We start from the raw sequence: 18,097 nt of genomic DNA, 5'->3' as shown, positions 1-18,097 counted from the left end.
TCACCAGCTATACCGGATCCCAATAATCTCTTACCCAATCCCGTAGTCTAAAAAGCCGTTCCTATAAACCACTGTTGGCAACGTGCAATTGAAAAAATGAACGGAAGTATGGAGCTGCAAGCGCGCAGTAAACATTTTTCACTCGTAAACTCATTTGAATGTACTTGAAAATACCGTAATTTGCACCTGTGACGCACCCTACCCGAACCATAAACGCACACTCAATTTTAGGGTCAACCAGGACTCGAACGTTTGTCCGGTCCGCTCGTTTCTTTTATTGAAAATAACGTCATAAATGGCAGGGAGTCCGAGGCGAGTCAATTTCAAGACAACTTTTACCTTGCGGGCTACGATCTTCATCTCGTGACGAGTGTTCTTAGTAATGAGGTTTGCGCTGGCGACAGATGTTCCTGTTAAAACCTCTCGAAAAAGAAAAACAGACGTCTCTCTCGCGCGGGGTGCGCGCAAAGATTAATTATGTTCTCACTGATTGTTAATAGCGGAAAGCTCGGGAGAGCGTGACGAAACGCTGAAATCGTCTGGGCAGGTAGAAAATGAGCAAGGATTGTGTGCGAATATTAATTTGTGCCGCACGTATAAAAAAATATGGCTTGGAAAGCTGTAATTAGGACATTAAATCCAGGGTGTTGATGCCTGTTGAAGCCACCCACTTGTGAGAAGCGCCACTTTTATGAACTGGGGAGCAGTAGAAGCTGTGGAGCTGACAAAGCTGCCGGGTTATGAGGCTTTGAAGAGTTCCCACTATCTCGCTGAGGAGAAAAGAAAAAAACAAAACACAGGGGATTGATGTACCCAGAGGGAAGACACTAAACCTGCAACTTATTGTGCGATCGGTGGGTTCATGCAGAGAGTTTACAAGAAAACAAGCCCCGATGGTAAATAAAATAGCCCTCGTTCTACCCTCGATTTGGCAAACGTTTGCCAGACGATCGCGCCATCTTTGCTTGGACTGCTCTCGCCGCAGGGAAATTTCCAACAAGTTCTTCTAACGAGAAGAACGAGAAGGCGCGATCCCTCGCAGGGACGGACAAAGGCAGGGTCGGCAACGGTAGCGGTTCTTTTGATCCGGCCAGGGTTCTTTCAAGGTAGCAAATGTTCACCAGGCACTCACCTGTACTACGCTTGTCACAAGGAAATTTGGAAAACGTTCTTGCCAAAAAAAACAATGATTAAATGTGCTATCCGCGGAGGGCTGAACGTCGGTGAGGGTCTGCAAATGTAGCCGCTCGTTTGATCTCGTCAGCTGTTGGTTCATTCAAAGTTCGAACGTTTGCCAGGTGGTCTCCAAACGTTCGGTTGTGCTGCTCTTGTCTGAAGGAAATTTTCAACAAGTTCTTGAGACAACAACAAAAATCAAACACCCTATCCACTGAGTTGTTGTGTGTCAAGGAAGATGGGGCCTAGCATTTGTTTTCATCATGAAACAGTAATCCTTCTTTTGAAACACTCTTGGTTTCTGTGTCTCAAAGACGTTTTGAACATTTGAACAAGACTCTTTCGAAATGTCTTCAGAACATCTGCGACCTTGAAGGAAGCCTGTCAAATAGAATGAGCCGCAAACTTTGTGAGGCCCTTTCCAAACCGTAATCCCAAACTAAAACCCTAATCATAACCTCAATTTATTACAGTCACATATGACTAAACCGCTCCTAACAAACTCTTAACCCCAAACCCTAAAGTCCAACGATCCCTTCCAAAATCTTAACCCCAACGATTCCTTTAAAAGAATGTTGGTGGTAAGGATTAGGATACAATAGTAACCAAAAGTTCTCAAATGACTGATTTGTTGCCTATTTCTACAAGACGTTAATATTTCTTATTCAACTCTGCAGTCGCTTTATACACTTGCAAATATTGAATTGCAGCGGCTTTCACGCAGTGAGTTCTTTTTTTGTATTCTTTTAAAGTGAACTAACTTTAAATAACCTTGATATGAAACTTTATCCAGGTTTTAATTGATTTTGTATAAATACCCTAACACTTTAGTGACAACAAGATACATAGAAAATGGAAATCCGTTTCGGGGAATGTCAGCCTTGGCCATTTGGATTGACCTATGATTTCTCTCATTGCAAAAGCGGAAGCGAAAGAGAGGTTGGGAAGAATGATTTGATTTTGGTGACTGGTGTGTGCAGTCAGTCGAAATGTTGTGATGTCAATTAGAATTTGAAAAGAAGTCAACCAAAACACGGACTAATGAGCATCCAAGGAGGTGAGAGTATAGGACACAGGATTTTTAGGGTCAGGGTTAAATTGGTCGACTCCAGTCCTCCAGGATACAGGACGGTTAGACCGGGGCTGATGCGGTGTTTGGATTTTGAGTTTAAAGGGGATAAGCGTTTGTGTTTGACCCTTCCTGTTACTGGATTTAGTGGGATTATAGGTACGGAGGCAAGGATTACTGTTAAGAAGTAAGAGTTAAGAGTTAGGATCCGAGTAGAGATTTGTTTGGGATAGGTGATACGTTTGAAATGATTGTTTTCCAAAGTCAGAATGTTTGTTGTGCCCATTTGGCACCGTTTAGTAATCGTTGGCTTGTCAAAGCAGATGGCGCCGGTCCCTCTCACAAATGGATCCAGTTTTCCCCTTCCCCACCTTCTGTTGTCCATGTGACTTCTCGCCTCCGGTTAAGATTAATCTTTACCCCACCGGGGCTGATAAACTCAACACCCCTGCCGGTCAAGGTCATCAACACAAATACGGATTGCGGGCCTACCTTCTGGTCTGCGCACACCCCGATCGGTCTTCTGGGTTTCCCGACTCTTTGCTCGGTTGACATGTTGGGGTATTGGGGATTGCCGGGGCTAATGGTGCACTTTAAGGAATAAGACAAAGAAGATTGGGGAATTGTTTATCAAATGGATTTTTAAGGTTATTTTTAGGGTAAGGCTAACTAATGGTTAAAATTAGAGAGCATAGGATCGTTACCTTTAAGGGACTTGGATTACGTTAAGGGAGTAAGGATGTTTAAGTTTAGGGTGGTTAGGATTTTGTGTATGGGGAACCATTCGGTTTCGATGTTTTTAGGGTTAGGGCACCCATGTAAAGGGTCCTGGTAAACCTGGCTACGGAGAACTAATTCTTGGCTGTTGATTATTTATCGGTTTGAGATGCACGTCAAATTTGCTCACATTACCTTTAATTAAGTTATCATTAATTAATGACACGTTATTATATCATTGCAAAGACACTTCTCATGTTATAATAAGAATGCAATGTGCATGACGTTTTCCTTTTAAATAAATATATAATACACGGGTGTAGCTACAAAGCGACAAAGTTATCACACTTTGAACGTCGCAAAGTTGAAATCCCTACTTTGGAGAAACATGCGCTTAAAGTTTTGGCACATTCGCCTTTCAATGGTGTGCATTGTCTAATAATCTCTTATTTTATACACTGTGATGACAATTGAAATCTTTTGGTTGCTGGGAAATAAAAGCGGAGACCTTCAAGAGGTTGCTCTGGTAGAAATCACAAATTGGACTGAAATTCGGTAGGCGGCTCGGTGGTGCCGCGGTTAGCACATCCATCTCACATTTCAGGGACCACAATTCAAATCCACCTCGCTCTGGTCTTCCTGTGTGGACTTTGCATGTTCTCCCTGAGACCGCCTGGGTCCTCTGGGTCACTCCGGCTTCCTCCCACACTCCAATGTGTTGGACGTACTAAATTGTCCTTTGGTGTGACTGGGTGCGAGAAGGGTTGTTTGTCTCTGTGCGACCTGCGACGGGCGGGCAACCAGTTCAGGCTGTCCCCCATCTATTGCACGAAGTCACTTGGGATAGGCACCAGCAAGCCCGCGACCCTTGTGAGGAGAAGTGGCTCTAGAAAATGGATGGGTGGTTGGATGAAAATAGCACAACACTAATCTCTGCGACATAGTTTGTTGAAAACGCTTCAGATATCTCCAGGAAATGATCCCGGTGAGCTCTTTGGCTTCTTCACCTCTAGTTTACGTTCCTTCTCGCCTCTGATTAAAGCTAATCCTTACACTACCGGAGGTGATCCAGTTGACACCGCCTGTCAAGGTCGTCAACATAAACCCGAACGTGAGCTTTTCTGCCACGACGGTCCCCTGAGAGTCCTTTTTTTTTTTTTCTTTCCCGCTTCCCAGGTTTTCTACCAGTCCTTTCTAGAGCGCGGGAGGTGGATAACGCCCTCACCTCTCACGGCGGAAGCCTGAGTGCTGTGGAATGAATTCCCCCTGGAGTCATAGAGGAGGGAGAAAATTCCAGCAGCAGCAGCGGCGGCGGCGGCGGCGGCGTTGCGCGACACAGAGCGGCGGAGAGAGAGAGAGCGGCGGGCGGGTGGCCGGCCGGCTGGTTGGGCGTGTGCATGCTTGAGAGCGGCAGTTCCGATGCACCGCGCCGAGCGTAGCGCGGCGGCGTGGCGGGCTGCGCGTTCCCATCGCTTCCCACAACGCTCCTCGGCCCACGGCGGGGATGAAGCATCAGCGCCATTGAGGACCGGCCCCCGGCTGGCGAGCGGCTCCGACGCAGGCACCGGCGCAGGCACCGGCGGGATGCTGGGCGAGCCGGAGACCTAAGCGCCGACACCGGCGCCACCCGTGCCGGCACCCGCGCGGCTTCCCGCTCCAGGAGACATGTGAGAGTGTCTCGGGCCGCCCGCCGGCAACTCTCGGACATGTTTTCCACGTCTGGATTTCTTCCCGCCTTTGAACTTGTTTTGTTTCTGCTGGTGCTGTCCGGATGTCCCGAGGCAACCTACCCGGCGCGGACCAAAGGCAGATGGAACAAGGGAGGTAAGAGACGCTTTCTGATTATTTTCTCTTCGGGTTCTCTGATGTGTTGCAAGCTGGTCTTGGGTGGGATGTTGTGGGACCGATCTAAGGCTGACGTCGCCTGGGCAGACTTTTTGACCCTCGTGTCAAGTTTTGAATTTGTTACATTCAAATACATAATTTCACACCCCGGGTCAAAATGACCCGGCAACATCGAGGATTGATGGTCAGGTGTACTTTGGCAACTGTTTGGCAATTGGAATTAACGATGAGAGATATAAAAAGTGCTGAATGGATTCTTATTTTATTTCTTTTCCGTGGGTCAGTTTGACCCAGATGCAAGAATGCATTTCCCGCAGCATGACATCACTTGCTTGGTCATAATTTGGTGACTGTTTGCAATTACAAATGCGGTTACTTAATGGTAAGATTACTGTGATTGTTTCTGGCACGTTAAATTGAACAAACTTGGGGCAATTTGACCCAATTGCTGAAGTATTAAAGCGGTAAGAGGGCTAAGTCAGCTTCTTCCTGTACTTTCGCAAAAACTTCTTAATCAGACTTAACGATGAGTTTATGCAATTTTTGGATCATGAATCTTTGGATAATGAAACATTCCTTTAAACCAAGAGGAATGAAATAACCTGCTCTGTCATAATTGAAACTCAAGTTATTGAGTTCATGCTGAGATCTTGTGGCTGCTTTTATTTTGTATTTTGCTTGTTTCAAAATTGAACATAACGGGTCAATTTGACCTCAGGAACATTGTTGAAAAAATATGACTGCAATAGGAAGGTTAACAGCTTGCCATGCAACGTTTTGCAATTGGAGTTAATAACGAGAACTTCCACAAACGCCATTTAGATCTAAATGGAATTTTCTTCATTTCTGAAACAGTTGAACAATGAAACACAATATTTGTCATTTTGAGAGATAGCATCACCTGCTGCGTCGTGAAACTAGTTCACGCTCAGCTGTTTGTGATTATTTTTGTTTTTTTCCGGGCTGTTTAATTGCATGTACTGGGGTCAATTTGACCCAGGAGCATTATTGCCTCTGTTGTCAACAACGAGGATGAGTGGCTCATTTCTCTGGCGGACTTTGACACATTATGAAAAGGAAAAGACGGCTTGACTTGTCTCCTTCGGTCCTCGGATGTGTGCTTGAACGAGCTGGTATGGATGTCAGCAGGTGGGGGGAGATGAAGGACAATGTTCCACGCTGTGATCTCACAACAGTTGTCACTTTGGTCAAGAACATCCCAAGTAAGATGATCAGCAAATCATCTCCGAAGACCTCCATTTCAAACAAATTGGACGGGTTCCGTGGCAGAGTAACAAGGATGTTTGGACAAATGACGCGGAAGAATGGGAGGACCTACGTTATTTAAACAGGAGGAGCTACTTGTTGTCAGATAGTGATGATGACGTTTAGGGTTTTCAAAAAATTAATATTCAGCTGTGTCAGAAAAAAAACAAAGCATTGAAACGAGCGCGCACACATTGCCTCGCGCCTGCGTACGTCTCATTTCTGCACCCCCCCCCATGACCACAACAGTACGTTATTCAATATACAATGGAGAAATATGTCTAAAAGTATCTTAATTTTGTCATTTTCATTACACGCACACAAACACACACCATGTGTTTTAATTGGACAGCCATCTTCTATTTAACCATTAAAATCAGGTGTAGACTTATAATCGCGTTTTTGTGAAATCCACACAAATTGTAGTAAAAAAGGGGGCGTCGCCGTAGAAGAGAGCTTGACTTGTACGTGTAATTTAAAGACTAATTCCGACAGATGATGAAATCTGGGGTACATCGCCAGAGTAAGAACGGAACTTGTTCATAACTAGAGGACTGCTTACGTTGGACTTTCTCCGTTTGTGGAAATTGGTACTTTGGCGACTACTGCATCTTTATAGTTTGGCCTTGACTTTTCGTCTTCAGACTACTTGGCACTTTCCTATGAAGTTTCCTTTCCATGCTGGATGTCTAAGACCTGTGATTTTCGGTTCAAAGACCACGTGAGCGCGGAGGAGTTAACGACTCTCCTCGGCGGGAGCGGTCGCCCCTCGCCGCCCCCTGTAGGATTTAATCCCCTTTGTCGGATTAAAGAGACCCTCTAATCTGGGCGAGGAGGCTGCGATGCGGCCCCGTCGGCGTCGTTAGCGCTCAGCGGGATCTCGGGGCGTCTTCAAAGAGCCGCCGTGGCCACCGCCGTCTTTTTAATGATTCCTCGCCACTTTTGACGGCGTCCAGCTCCGCCCCTGCGCTTTTCAAATGCCGCGTCCTCATGTTCAGCCCTAATGACTTGGAGCTCGCGCCCGGATTGAGATTTCGTAACCCCGGAATTTCGCTTAACGAAAGAGAATCTTTTGCGGAACGTGGCGCATTAATTCCCGGAATTAACATAGGAAGTAGGTCGAGATGTTGATTCGATTTCCGTCAGGTGAAACTTTGACTTGGTGGTTGCTGGTTGTGATGAATGATTTGAAATCTAGGGCCAATGCGGTCGGAGTGTGACCCTCCAGTTATGTGCGGCGTCTGGTGAAATAGAGGTCAGTGACCTTCGCAGTCCCAAGCAGACTGTAAGATCTCTATATATGAAGGCATCTAAACAATTCTCACCCTAAACGGATTGCTTCATTTCTAGTTGTGAGACGGTGGAAAAATGGAATATCGGGAACAAAACCATCAAAGTGTCCTCTGCATTTGCTCACACAAATGGAAGATTTACCATAATTCCCCAAATAAAAGCCCCGATTTTTATTTTTATTTTTTTACCAAAAAATGAAGGCTGAAAGTATGGATGCGTCTTATAAATGGCAGTTTAAAAATGTGATTTTTTTTTTCTGACACTATTTGAGGAAACTTGATCCGTCAGCAACATGAGCCAAGTTTTGATTCACAGATGTGCTGTATTCTTACTGAGAATAATTACCGTAACGCGTGCACGTCAGTTGGCTGTTAGCAGCAAATGCCGGTAACTCGCGTTAGCCGAGACTGTTACGGCAGTATATTCAGTAAAAAAAGAAGCGAGCAGGAGGAACCACCGTTCGAGTCCATCCTTGTTCACGCACGGGAATATTACTAAAATTTATAATGTCTCCAGATCAGCTAGGATAGACTTAACAATAAGCACTTTTATCCTGTGCCTTTTCAGTCACTGTTTGAATTCATACTCAAACTGTAAACATTTTGTTAATTGTGTGTCTGAATAAAATAAAATGACTAACTAAATCACTAACTCATTCGATTAAGTGCGCACCGGTCAGAGAATATGAAAGGTATTATGACTCGTCTTTTGGCATATACACACAATGATAAACTTGGTGGAACACGGATGCTGCACAACTTTGGGTGTTAGTTACACCGGCGAGACGTTCACTGACCGCTCACGATGCGGGAAATCTAAAACACGTTTAATTTTCCGCGCAACAAATCTACAAATTACGAATGTGAACACAATAAAAAATGAACTTTACAAAAGATGAGCCGCGCGCAGCGGTTAGATGATGCGGTAAACCTCACATCCTGATACTTTAGAGTGCAACTCTCTTTCTTCTCTATATTGTTTATCTCATTGATAGCATTTTTGATGCTATTGTGAAGCATTTTCGATGCTATTGTGAAGCAAACGAGTCCTTATCGCCATCTCTTCCACAATACCCGTGCCTTCGGGGGGTAAAGCAGCTATTTGACTCTTCGCACGGAGAACGGCTTTTACTCTTTAGCTCAGGATCCGCGTCTGTTACATTTTATGGCGCCGGCGGTGAGTTTTCAATTTGGAAAATGATCAGAATAGCCGCGGGGAGTTGTTTTTTTTTCGCCCCCCCCCCTCCCCTTCCGGTCATGACACACCGCTTTTGGGATTGCACGGTATTCCTCCTCAAAGCCGGCTCCGATCACAGCCGCCGTTCTCCGGGAGATAGAAACCATCAACTTTATTGTCACCTTTCAAGTCCGAGGGGCTTTTAAGACGGAACGCCAAAGGTTGGGGCTGATGCAATGGGCGTGAAAATGCGCCGCTTGTTATTTGGAGGCAACGATGCACGCCCAACGCATGGTTTTAAACCTTGCTTATCAGAAATACCGGCGTCTGAACAAAAGCCGACCCCGGCGTGATGGGTGGTGTGTTTCATCACCATCATTCCCCAAATGTAGGATGCAACTTTGTATAAGGCGCACCTGTAATTTTAGGGTTTGAATTGTGATTTTTTTTCTATAATACCGGGTAGAAGACGCACCGGGATTTCGGCGACAGTGTTGAAAACTCTACCAAAACGGAATAACTCTCATCTTTTGAAGGTACATGTATATTCGTGCGGTACCGTAATTCTCCAAATATAAGATGTGTGTAGAAGACGCACCCTTATCTTTGGGGTCAAAATCTGCCGTTTATCCTCACCAGGGTCGCAGGCTTGCTGGCCCCTATCTCAGCTGGCTTCGGGCAGTAGGCGGGGGTGGTGTTGGGGGGGGGGGGGTACAGTAAGGGCCGCTGTGTATCTGGAGCGTAATCACTCACACCGTTGCCGCCTCGACGTGCTGTGCACTCTTACTCATTTTTTTGACTGCTGACACGATGAAGCTATTTGTTGTTGTTTGTTTGTTTTTCCTATTCCAAGTAATTACAAGTCGGCAAATTGATGAATAACAAAGTTGCCGTCTGGTAATTGAAAAGGGCGAAAGGCACAAAGTAAGCCTGCCGTTCTTGCAGGCATCATAATTAAGCTTTTGTGTGTGAAGAAGAATCACTTTCTCAAACACCCACACCTTTTGAAAAACACGCTTGTGGGTGCCATTGCGCGCATATATATAAAGAGTGTATGTATACATATACAGTATATAATATATATATATATATATATATATATATATATGGGTGTACATATACAATACCAGAGTTCCACTTTCCATCTAGAGTTGTGTAATAAATCAAATTCGTTCGATTAATTTGTCATTTTTAAAATCTGAAGATTTTGAAATTGCTAAATACTAGAAAAATGGCTGCCTGCAGGGTGATTTACAAGACAAGTTTATAATAGTTACCAATTACTTAAGATATGCAAAAGATTTTAACAGCTTTTTTGTTTACATAGTTTACATGTGCGCCTGTTTCAAGAATAGTGCAAATGGTTGTTTTCTGCTCAACAATCATGGCGAATGACTAGCAAAAATCCTTTTTTTTTGGCTACGTTGGGTCCAAATGACCCAATTGTGGGTAAAAAAACCCAATGCTGACCCAAGATTTGTATCATCACACAATGTTGTAGGTTGTTTTGAACAACTGACCCAAATATTGAGCCGTCGTTTTTTCCACCCATAATTGGGTAATTGTTGACCCGACTGTTTTCCCAGCGCCCAAGCTCGACTTTTCATCACACATAGAGGACCTAGCCTTTTTTACCTTGTTACGTATGCGTGGTTGCTCCCCCGCAACCCCCCCGCCCATCTTGCTTTCTACAGATGATGGGAGATGACGGGGGGGCCGGAAAACACGTTTTGCCGTAAAAAATTTAGATGAAGGTATTTTTAAACGTGAACATTTGCTTTTCCCTCGCAAAAGCCAGATTCTCAAATATTAGGGTATCGTGACTGAAGTCATCAAAAATCATTTAAAAAAATAGAGTGCTATAGAATGAATTTTTTGGAGGCTCCAGCCGAGCTAACAATTAGCCCAGGTTCTTGTATTTTGTCTTGTTCCCCATTATCTGCTTTGGACAGAAGATCCACATTTTTCATAAAATTAGAAGCATTGTGTGGATATCGGAAGTCAGTGACATTCTGGAAAGAAAATTTGACTCGAGTAATTTCAACGTTGCCCACCTGACAGCGCCCGACTGGACCCAAAATGTAATGGTCGACATCGTCTCAAAAGATCATCATGGCTTAAATGCTGTCATTAGACCCACATTATATAAATTAATCTTGTCCTTTGTTGTAAAAGGCTCGGGTGTCCTGTCCTGTAGTTAAGTCACGGTGCCTCCCGTCTTTTTGAAGCTGCATGAGTCATCTGCCTTCTCGTGCTTGCTTCTTTCAAAGGCAACGTTCTTTCACAGAAAACTTTCCCTTTCATAATATAACAAGTTTATACTGCCGAATAAATGTTTTGCGATACAAAAAGTGTAAATAACTTATGCACATTTATTCTTGCAAGGAGATAAACATTGAAGACAACTTGCAAGTTTTGTGTTTGAGCCAGAAACTTGAAATCAAATCAGCATTTTGTGGGCCACATAAAATGATGTGGTGGATGGGATCTGTCTCCGGGCTTTGACTTTGACACCTGCGGAGTAGAGTGATGACATCTCCATCCGGCATCAAGTTTACACTTTGGTCTGAGTTTTTAAAACTGTTGGTTTTAATGAGAAAAAAAATCAAAACAACAACAAACAGGCACGTATAGCAGATAGGGCAAACTACAGACATTTAGCGCCCATTTCCAACGTGTAAATCGGTAGTAAAGATGTCTAGCTAAACGCCATCGAGGGTTTGTTTAATAGCCGCAGCATTGGTGAGCGAGCCGCCCATTACGACATCATCATTATGACATCATCGCAAACACCGAGCGTTTTTGCGTTCCTCACCTGTCGCCGGGACCACGACGTCGTCGGCGGTCAGAATCGGAAAGCCGAAGCTAGCTTATCCGCGCCCCAAACTACTCTGACTCATCCGTTCTCCCCACGTAGCGCATTACCTCTCTTTGCTCTCTGCAATAAAACTTTAAAGAGATAAGAAGCTTTTTTTCTATTTCAGGGTCACCATTAGCCTGAATAATGCATAGGCGAGAGAGAGGAACAGTTTGAGTCCTATGGAGGATAGAAAAGCACAGCCTTCAATTAAATTATACATCGTTATCGCAGCTGGCGAAGCCCGGCCGCCGCGCTGCACCCTGGCCGTCCGCCTCTAAATGTTCCGTGTTACTGTCTTGTCCAATATGGCGTGTCAGGCAACAGCCCCTTCCGGCGCAGAGGCGCCATTGCTTTTCCAAATGCTCCGCCGCACCGACAGGAAACACACAGGCGCAGAGCTAACTTGAGCTAACCCGTCGTGGGTGCAGACCGGAAACTGGCATCCGTTTTGCTCCGGGGAATCGGGCTGACGCTAGTTCCTTCTTTAAACGGGCACGTTACGGAAGCGACCTTTGACGGACCTTTCGTTTTTGTCGTCACATTTCATGCAATCTTGCTCGGCAAAAAAGCGGCGTTAGGCTAACACATGTAAGCAAACACATCAATACACTTCACTGCCACCAATTTTGGTATTAGTGTCAGTCGAAAAGACACGTTTAGGTGTATTACACTGACAATTACTACTTTCCAATGGCTTATTTTAAAACTGTTTTCATGTATCGGGCGCACCACATTATAAGGCGCATAGCATAGAAGCTACATTAGTGACTAGGGTTGCGTTATGCATCCGCTAGATGGAGCTTTTGGAGGAATTTATGCGATTTATCGGATTTCAGGCGCTTGCCAGCTTTTGATGGCTATAGGTGTGGAAAATACAGTCCACTTCAACAGGTACACGGCTCCGAAATTCTTGACATGGAAATTCAAACACACTCAACACGACTACTGAGGAAGTGGCTCGTTTGCATGGCTTCCACTGGAAAATGCACTTTCACTAACGATGACGCTATCGAAGCACCAATGGCGTTTGTTATTGCGCAATCTGAGATCGCATTTAAATGCCACTGAAAAGTCACGTTTTTTTTTCTCCCTTGCTGGGCGCCCTGACATTTAGCTCGACATGTTGCCAAAAGCGCCCGCCAGAGGCCGAGCTGCACTGTGATTGTTTACAGATCAGCCGTTCCACTTCTCGCAGCTCGTATGTTCGTTAGCGCGGTGAAAAATCTACGGGATCAGATTGAGTTTTCCGAAGTCTCCGACCCCGCGGCATTCATGTCCAATCAAAAGCAACATTTATTCTCTCTTGCTGTATCTCCTTTTTTTTTCTTTCTTGACACCAGGTGATGCGGTTTGAACCTTCCCTTGTGAGAAGAAGCATGTCGGTGCAGTATTTATGGGAAGCTGGGGATTTAGAAAGCTACGACGGTCTACAAAGGCAACCTTTGCATTTTGCATTAGTGTGCAGCTTTTTTTCCTTCTCCTTTTGAATTAAGTGCAAGCGGTTGCTCTCTTGACATGCTGGGGGAAAAAAAAAGCAGAAAAACAGCTCCGGTTATAAGTCAGGGACATATTTTTTTTTCATTCAATCAACATTCAATCCCAGATACTTAAGTATCGATTTAATACCTATGTATCTAGAAATTAATGTCCTTAAAGTACGTACGTATCAATTTCATATTTACGTATCTGGGATTGAATGTTCGGACTCTTCAAAACGTGATCAAACGTCCCTGGCATTGAATGAGTTAAACAAATAAATGAATGAGTTTGCGCTTGAGTAACTCTTGATTAGATTTTGATTGAAATCTTTATTTTCAACATACAATAAATCAAACCGCAATTCCCCATATATTAGACACACTTTTTTCCTCCAAAAGTATAGCTGTGTCCTATAAACCAGAGGTCCACAACTGAGAGTTCGCGGCCCTGTACCGGTCCGTGGGTCAACTGGTACCGGGCCGCATGGGCAGCACCTGAAATGACAATGTTTTGGAACTGATTTTGTTTATCCTTTAATGGTTCTAGATCTGTGCTTTATTTGGCTTGATCTTTATTTTTGGGCGCCACCTCTGTGCCAAATTGTAGCCAAATTATTCACAAATGAAACAGACGTCCTGTCGAGAGACAGGTGACGAGCCTACAACTTTAAGGCAAAAGAGTCCTACTTGAAATTCCGTCATGACGTCTTCGTGGTAAGGACTTGGAGCGCTTTTTCGTAGCCAAAAGGGACTCACAAAGTGGCAAGGAATGTATTCTCTGCATTTTTGTTATCAAATCAGATAAGTTCGCAATTGACAGTAGCCTCAAAAGTATTTTGGAGACTCCCCAGTCTACTATAAAAGATGAATTTGTTCTGTGAAATCTTTGTCAGATTATAACGGGTACTTTCCTAGACATGACTGTTTAGGAAGTTCGCCCTCCGATCCTGCTTTGTTTTTGTCAATAAATAATGGAAATTAACTATGCGCAGGAAGTTGCTTCTGGATCCTACTACACCACATCCCGATTAATGAAAAGATAAGCAACTCTGTCTCCAGCTGACAGAAAATGTCGGGCAAATCACAGGAGGACAAGGAATGGAGCAGTAGGTAGCCATTTTGTTAGGAAGAAGTCCTTTTGGGCCGGGCTTTGTCATCGGATTCGATTTGAATCATTTTTGCTCTTGAAAATCTCCGACCTGAACTTTATTTTGTTCTGACTTTTGAAGAAAAGTCAACAGCGGAAGGTTCTCCTCCACGTCATCTGTCGGCATAAACGCACGGTCACCAATCATCTTGTCAGCTCATCGTAATAAGGATTCCTCGCTGCAGTCGATGACGATGAAATTAATTGGTCCACGGGCTTGGGAAATGCCGGATTTGGGCGATTGACTTTTAATCAAATGCGAGGCGGGGACCATTTGTTTCGTTTCGACACGTTTTCCAGTCGTTAGCGTTGGGAACTTTTGCCCGTCAGCAAAAAGTTGGCCCCCGTAGCGCAACTTCAGGCTTCCAACTTTCCAGTTTGGAAATGTTCCCAAGCGCGTTCTTACCTGCCGGGCGCGAGGGCCTCTTTATATTAACATTGTCCTTAGCCCGCTAGTTAATTAACCCCAAAGACCTTCATTTGCAGTCCAATAATGCGGAACAATGGATTAACTTCCCCTTCTCATTACTTAGATTGATTGATTAAAACGGCCGCCGCGTTATCGGTTACGTTCGGCTTCCGAGCGCGCTATCGGGACGTCGCCGGGATCGGCTTGACCCCGAGAGGTAGTCGCGCTTGCAAAAATGGGCCACGGTACGCGATCGAAACATTTGAAGGATTAGAAGTCTGAAATATATTTTTTTTCTTTCCTCTTATGCTTATGAAAAGCTTTTTTGCAATTTTCCACACACCGCGGCCCATCTTTAGCGCACGGTAAATGGCCTTGTTTGAGCGCGACGGTGTTACCTACCGCTCTTTTGTGCCGGTCTGTCGGTGTTTGCATTTAGATGGCGACGGTTCAAGGAAATCGCCTCATTCTCGCTTTTGCTTTGAATAATAGAGATGAAACATTTTTACAATAGTGTCGGTCGCGGTGACTCATGGATTTTTCTTAACGTCTGTAAAACAAGGACATGACAGGACAAGGATGGTTTGGTTTTTTTTGGCTGATGTTGTTAAAATAAATTTGAAATCAGGTTTATTTATCAAATTTGTTCCGGTAATCCGGTTGGACCAACATCGGTCAATTTTAGGCGGCTTGACACAGGCCCACACACACGCCTGCGTATCTAGCTTCTCCTACGCCCGTAAGCTCCCTCAATATGACTTTTTAGGTAATCGGCAGCAGGCCATATTCAGATCAGCATTAAAAGTGGCGAGCGGCGCATTTGAACGTTTATTGTCCGATTCATCATGCTTACCTCGCCTGTCCTGGGACGGGGGAGGGGGGGGGCAATAGAACAATCTGGCCGTCCATCTAACGGCGCGTAATAGCTTTGCCTTGCAAATGCGGCATAACGTGCGTATAAGCAAATGATCTTGGCAATCTTGCAGCTGATGCCCGGCAAAAAGCGAAGTCCCAAGAACTGCGTGATGAACTTTGCTGGAGAGCAGAGCAGGATATGACTCCCAATGTCCGGCGTCGTTTCTTCCAATGACAAGTATAAAAGGGAAAGAAAAAAAATGGCGGTGAACTCCAACGGCGCAATCCAACCCCCAAAGTCGAAGAGCGTCCAAAAAGATAAGACCTTAACATCTGATTGGTCCAATTAACTCATTCACCCTAAAACTTGAAGAACAAAAACTACGTACCTGCGATTGATTGTCAAGACTGTTGAAAGCTAAAACATCTTTGGGATTCCATAAATTGTGACCGTTAAAATGAGCCTACTGTAAACCTTCCCAAGTTGTGTGTCCTAAAAGAGAGCCTATAAAATCCTACAAAAGTTGCACAAATGAAAAAAAAAAAGTTAGAGCAAAAAACCCTGCAAAAATTGGGCAGATTTAAAATAGTCTAGCGTAAATCCCATTAAAGTTGCACAGGTTGATTAGACTACCGTAAATACTACAAACATTGGGCGGATCTAAAATACTTCACCCTAAATCCCACTAAATTTGGACAGGTCAAGTCAAGACTAGCGTAAACTCTTAAAATAGACTCCGATGAATCCCATTAAAGTTGCACAGGTTAATTCAAGACTTGTAAACCCTGCAAAAATTGGGCAGGTTGAAGTCATATATCTGTAAATTTGATGAAAATATTCCAATAGCAGGTCTGAGTCCATCCAGAAAGGCATCCGGGTCTAAAAGAGATTTGGATTATGTTGCAGCCGTGGGGGCCAGCGCTCCGAGTTCCGGGGCGCGGTGAGTGATGAGATCAAGTGTGTGTGTACACCCGGGCTGGATTAGGGGTTTAATGACTGGTAAAAAATGATGGCCTCTCATCCAAGGTGACCCCCCCCCCCCCCCCACCCCCCTTTTGGGCGGGGGTGACGCTGCCAGAGCTGGATGAAAAGTGAAGGTAATCCCTTCTTCCTCATTTCTAGCCACCTGTCAGCGGCAGCGGCAGCACCGCCACCAAAGCCCGAGGCATGTAATTACACTTTTATTGTCTGGAGTCACGATGCATCATTCATGGGGGTGGGGGGTGGGGGTCACCTGTGCGCTGTGGACCGTACTGTAACGGACTTTTATGAATCTTGCTCTGATGCAATGTTAATAGTGTGTAACCAAATGTGCCCCCCCCCCCAAACTTGGTGATTGTATGCCACTGTGGGCAAGGCCTCATGTCCCCCCCCTTTACCCGGTCCCCCGACCTGACACCATTAGCTCTGCTGACATATTAAGGTTCTGTTTCCCTTCTAATTTGTTTTGTCTGTCATTGTGATGGATGTCTTGTTTGCTGCCACTTCCTCATACACGCACACACACGCACACACACAAGGGGTGGGGGTGGGTAGGGTGGCCCTGGGACATTGTTGGGTTTCAGCTTCAAGACGGGAGGCACAAGGCATTTGTTTTAGCCAAGCAGGTAGTCAAGCATTGTTCAAAATGGTGCCTGTGGACGCGAGCGAGCGCATCCGATATCAGCGCAGCTCTGCTTACATTTTAGTTTTTGACATGATGGCGGATTCTCATCAATGCACAGCGCATCTTTTATTTGCAGGAAATCTACTTTTTTAACTAACTATAATCAAGACGTATTTTTTCCCATTCTCACCTCATTCTTCATTCTTCTTGACTTATCAGATTGTTTTGTTGCTATTCCCTCTAGCGCAGCTCCATCTAGTGGATGCATAACATCACCCCAGCCACTACTGTAGATTCTATTCTATGCACCCTATAATGCGCTGCGCCTTTTGATCCGGTGCGCCTTATACCGCAGCAGGTGCGGCAAAAGGCCGTCGGAATGCTCTCATTTTCCGACGGCAAGCGCAAACAAAAAGAAATGTAATATGTCCAGGTGCCTCTATCCGCATAGTTGCAACTAAAGGCGATCCTTGAAACGCTCTCTGCTTTGGAGTACAAAAAGACCCTTGCAAAAGGGTCTGCAGACGGCAAAGAAACACTTCTGGCATCTGCGGGCCCGGCGCAAATGGCGCCCGGCAGCGCATTCAAAGTCGCCATTGAAGCTAAAGGATAAGAGGCTCTGGGCGAGCCACGCGGATTTTCCGGCGCCAAATTTGCATACGGCGGCGAGACGCGCTCGGCTCCCCGTTCAAAGAAACAAACAGCCACAAAAGCAAATGAAGCTTTTGTGTTGGAATAATCCAAGGATTGCTCTCCTTTTCAAATAGTTTGCGGTCGGCGGCGAGAAATCTTTGACGGCTGGCTGCTGCGCCCTTTCATATAAAACACAAATTTGGCGATTAAAAACGTCTCTTTTGCACGGAAGAGGATTAGGGACAGTGAGAAGAAAAAAGGTTGATGGGATTCTCACTTTTAGCTCGGAATTTGGACTTCTCGGAATTCTCACTGGGTTTCAACTCAGAATTCTGACAACCCTCAGAATTCTCAATAAGAGAGACGGAGACAAAAAACACAAGCTGAGTCAAGCGTCTATTATAGAGTCAAATGTCGCTTTTGCAGACATTGCGGGTATATGCGTATTTTCAAAAGAAGGTTTTCTATTCTATTATCCTGTTTTTATATACATGCCATAGAAGATTTTTTTTTCTTTTTTACAAACATTGCCCAATTGAATACCTATTGCAATACGCCTTTGCTGT

General features: G+C 44.8%; 1 protein-coding gene across 2 annotated transcripts in view; it reads left to right on the top strand.

Moving 5' to 3' along the window:
• Positions 1–4,279: 4,279 nt before the first annotated feature.
• Positions 4,280–18,097, top strand: part of robo2 (roundabout, axon guidance receptor, homolog 2 (Drosophila)) — a 248,807-nt gene continuing 234,989 nt past the window's right edge. Inside the window, exon 1 of one of the 2 annotated variants that reach the window (XM_088426910.1) lies at positions 4,280–4,786. In XM_088426910.1, coding sequence (XP_088283036.1) covers positions 4,669–4,786 — 118 coding nt within the window. In that variant the 5' untranslated portion in view covers positions 4,280–4,668. The remainder of the gene's footprint in view (positions 4,787–18,097) is intronic. The other variant, XM_088426912.1, reaches the window with a different exon arrangement.

Source organism: Hippichthys cyanospilos, chromosome 11, assembly GCF_059441005.1.
Source record: "Hippichthys cyanospilos isolate Australia breed blue-spotted pipefish chromosome 11, RoL_Hcya_1.0, whole genome shotgun sequence".
NCBI lineage: Eukaryota > Metazoa > Chordata > Actinopteri > Syngnathiformes > Syngnathidae > Hippichthys > Hippichthys cyanospilos.
Note: the sequence above shows the minus strand (reverse complement) of the source record. Positions and strands in the feature narration are given on the sequence as shown.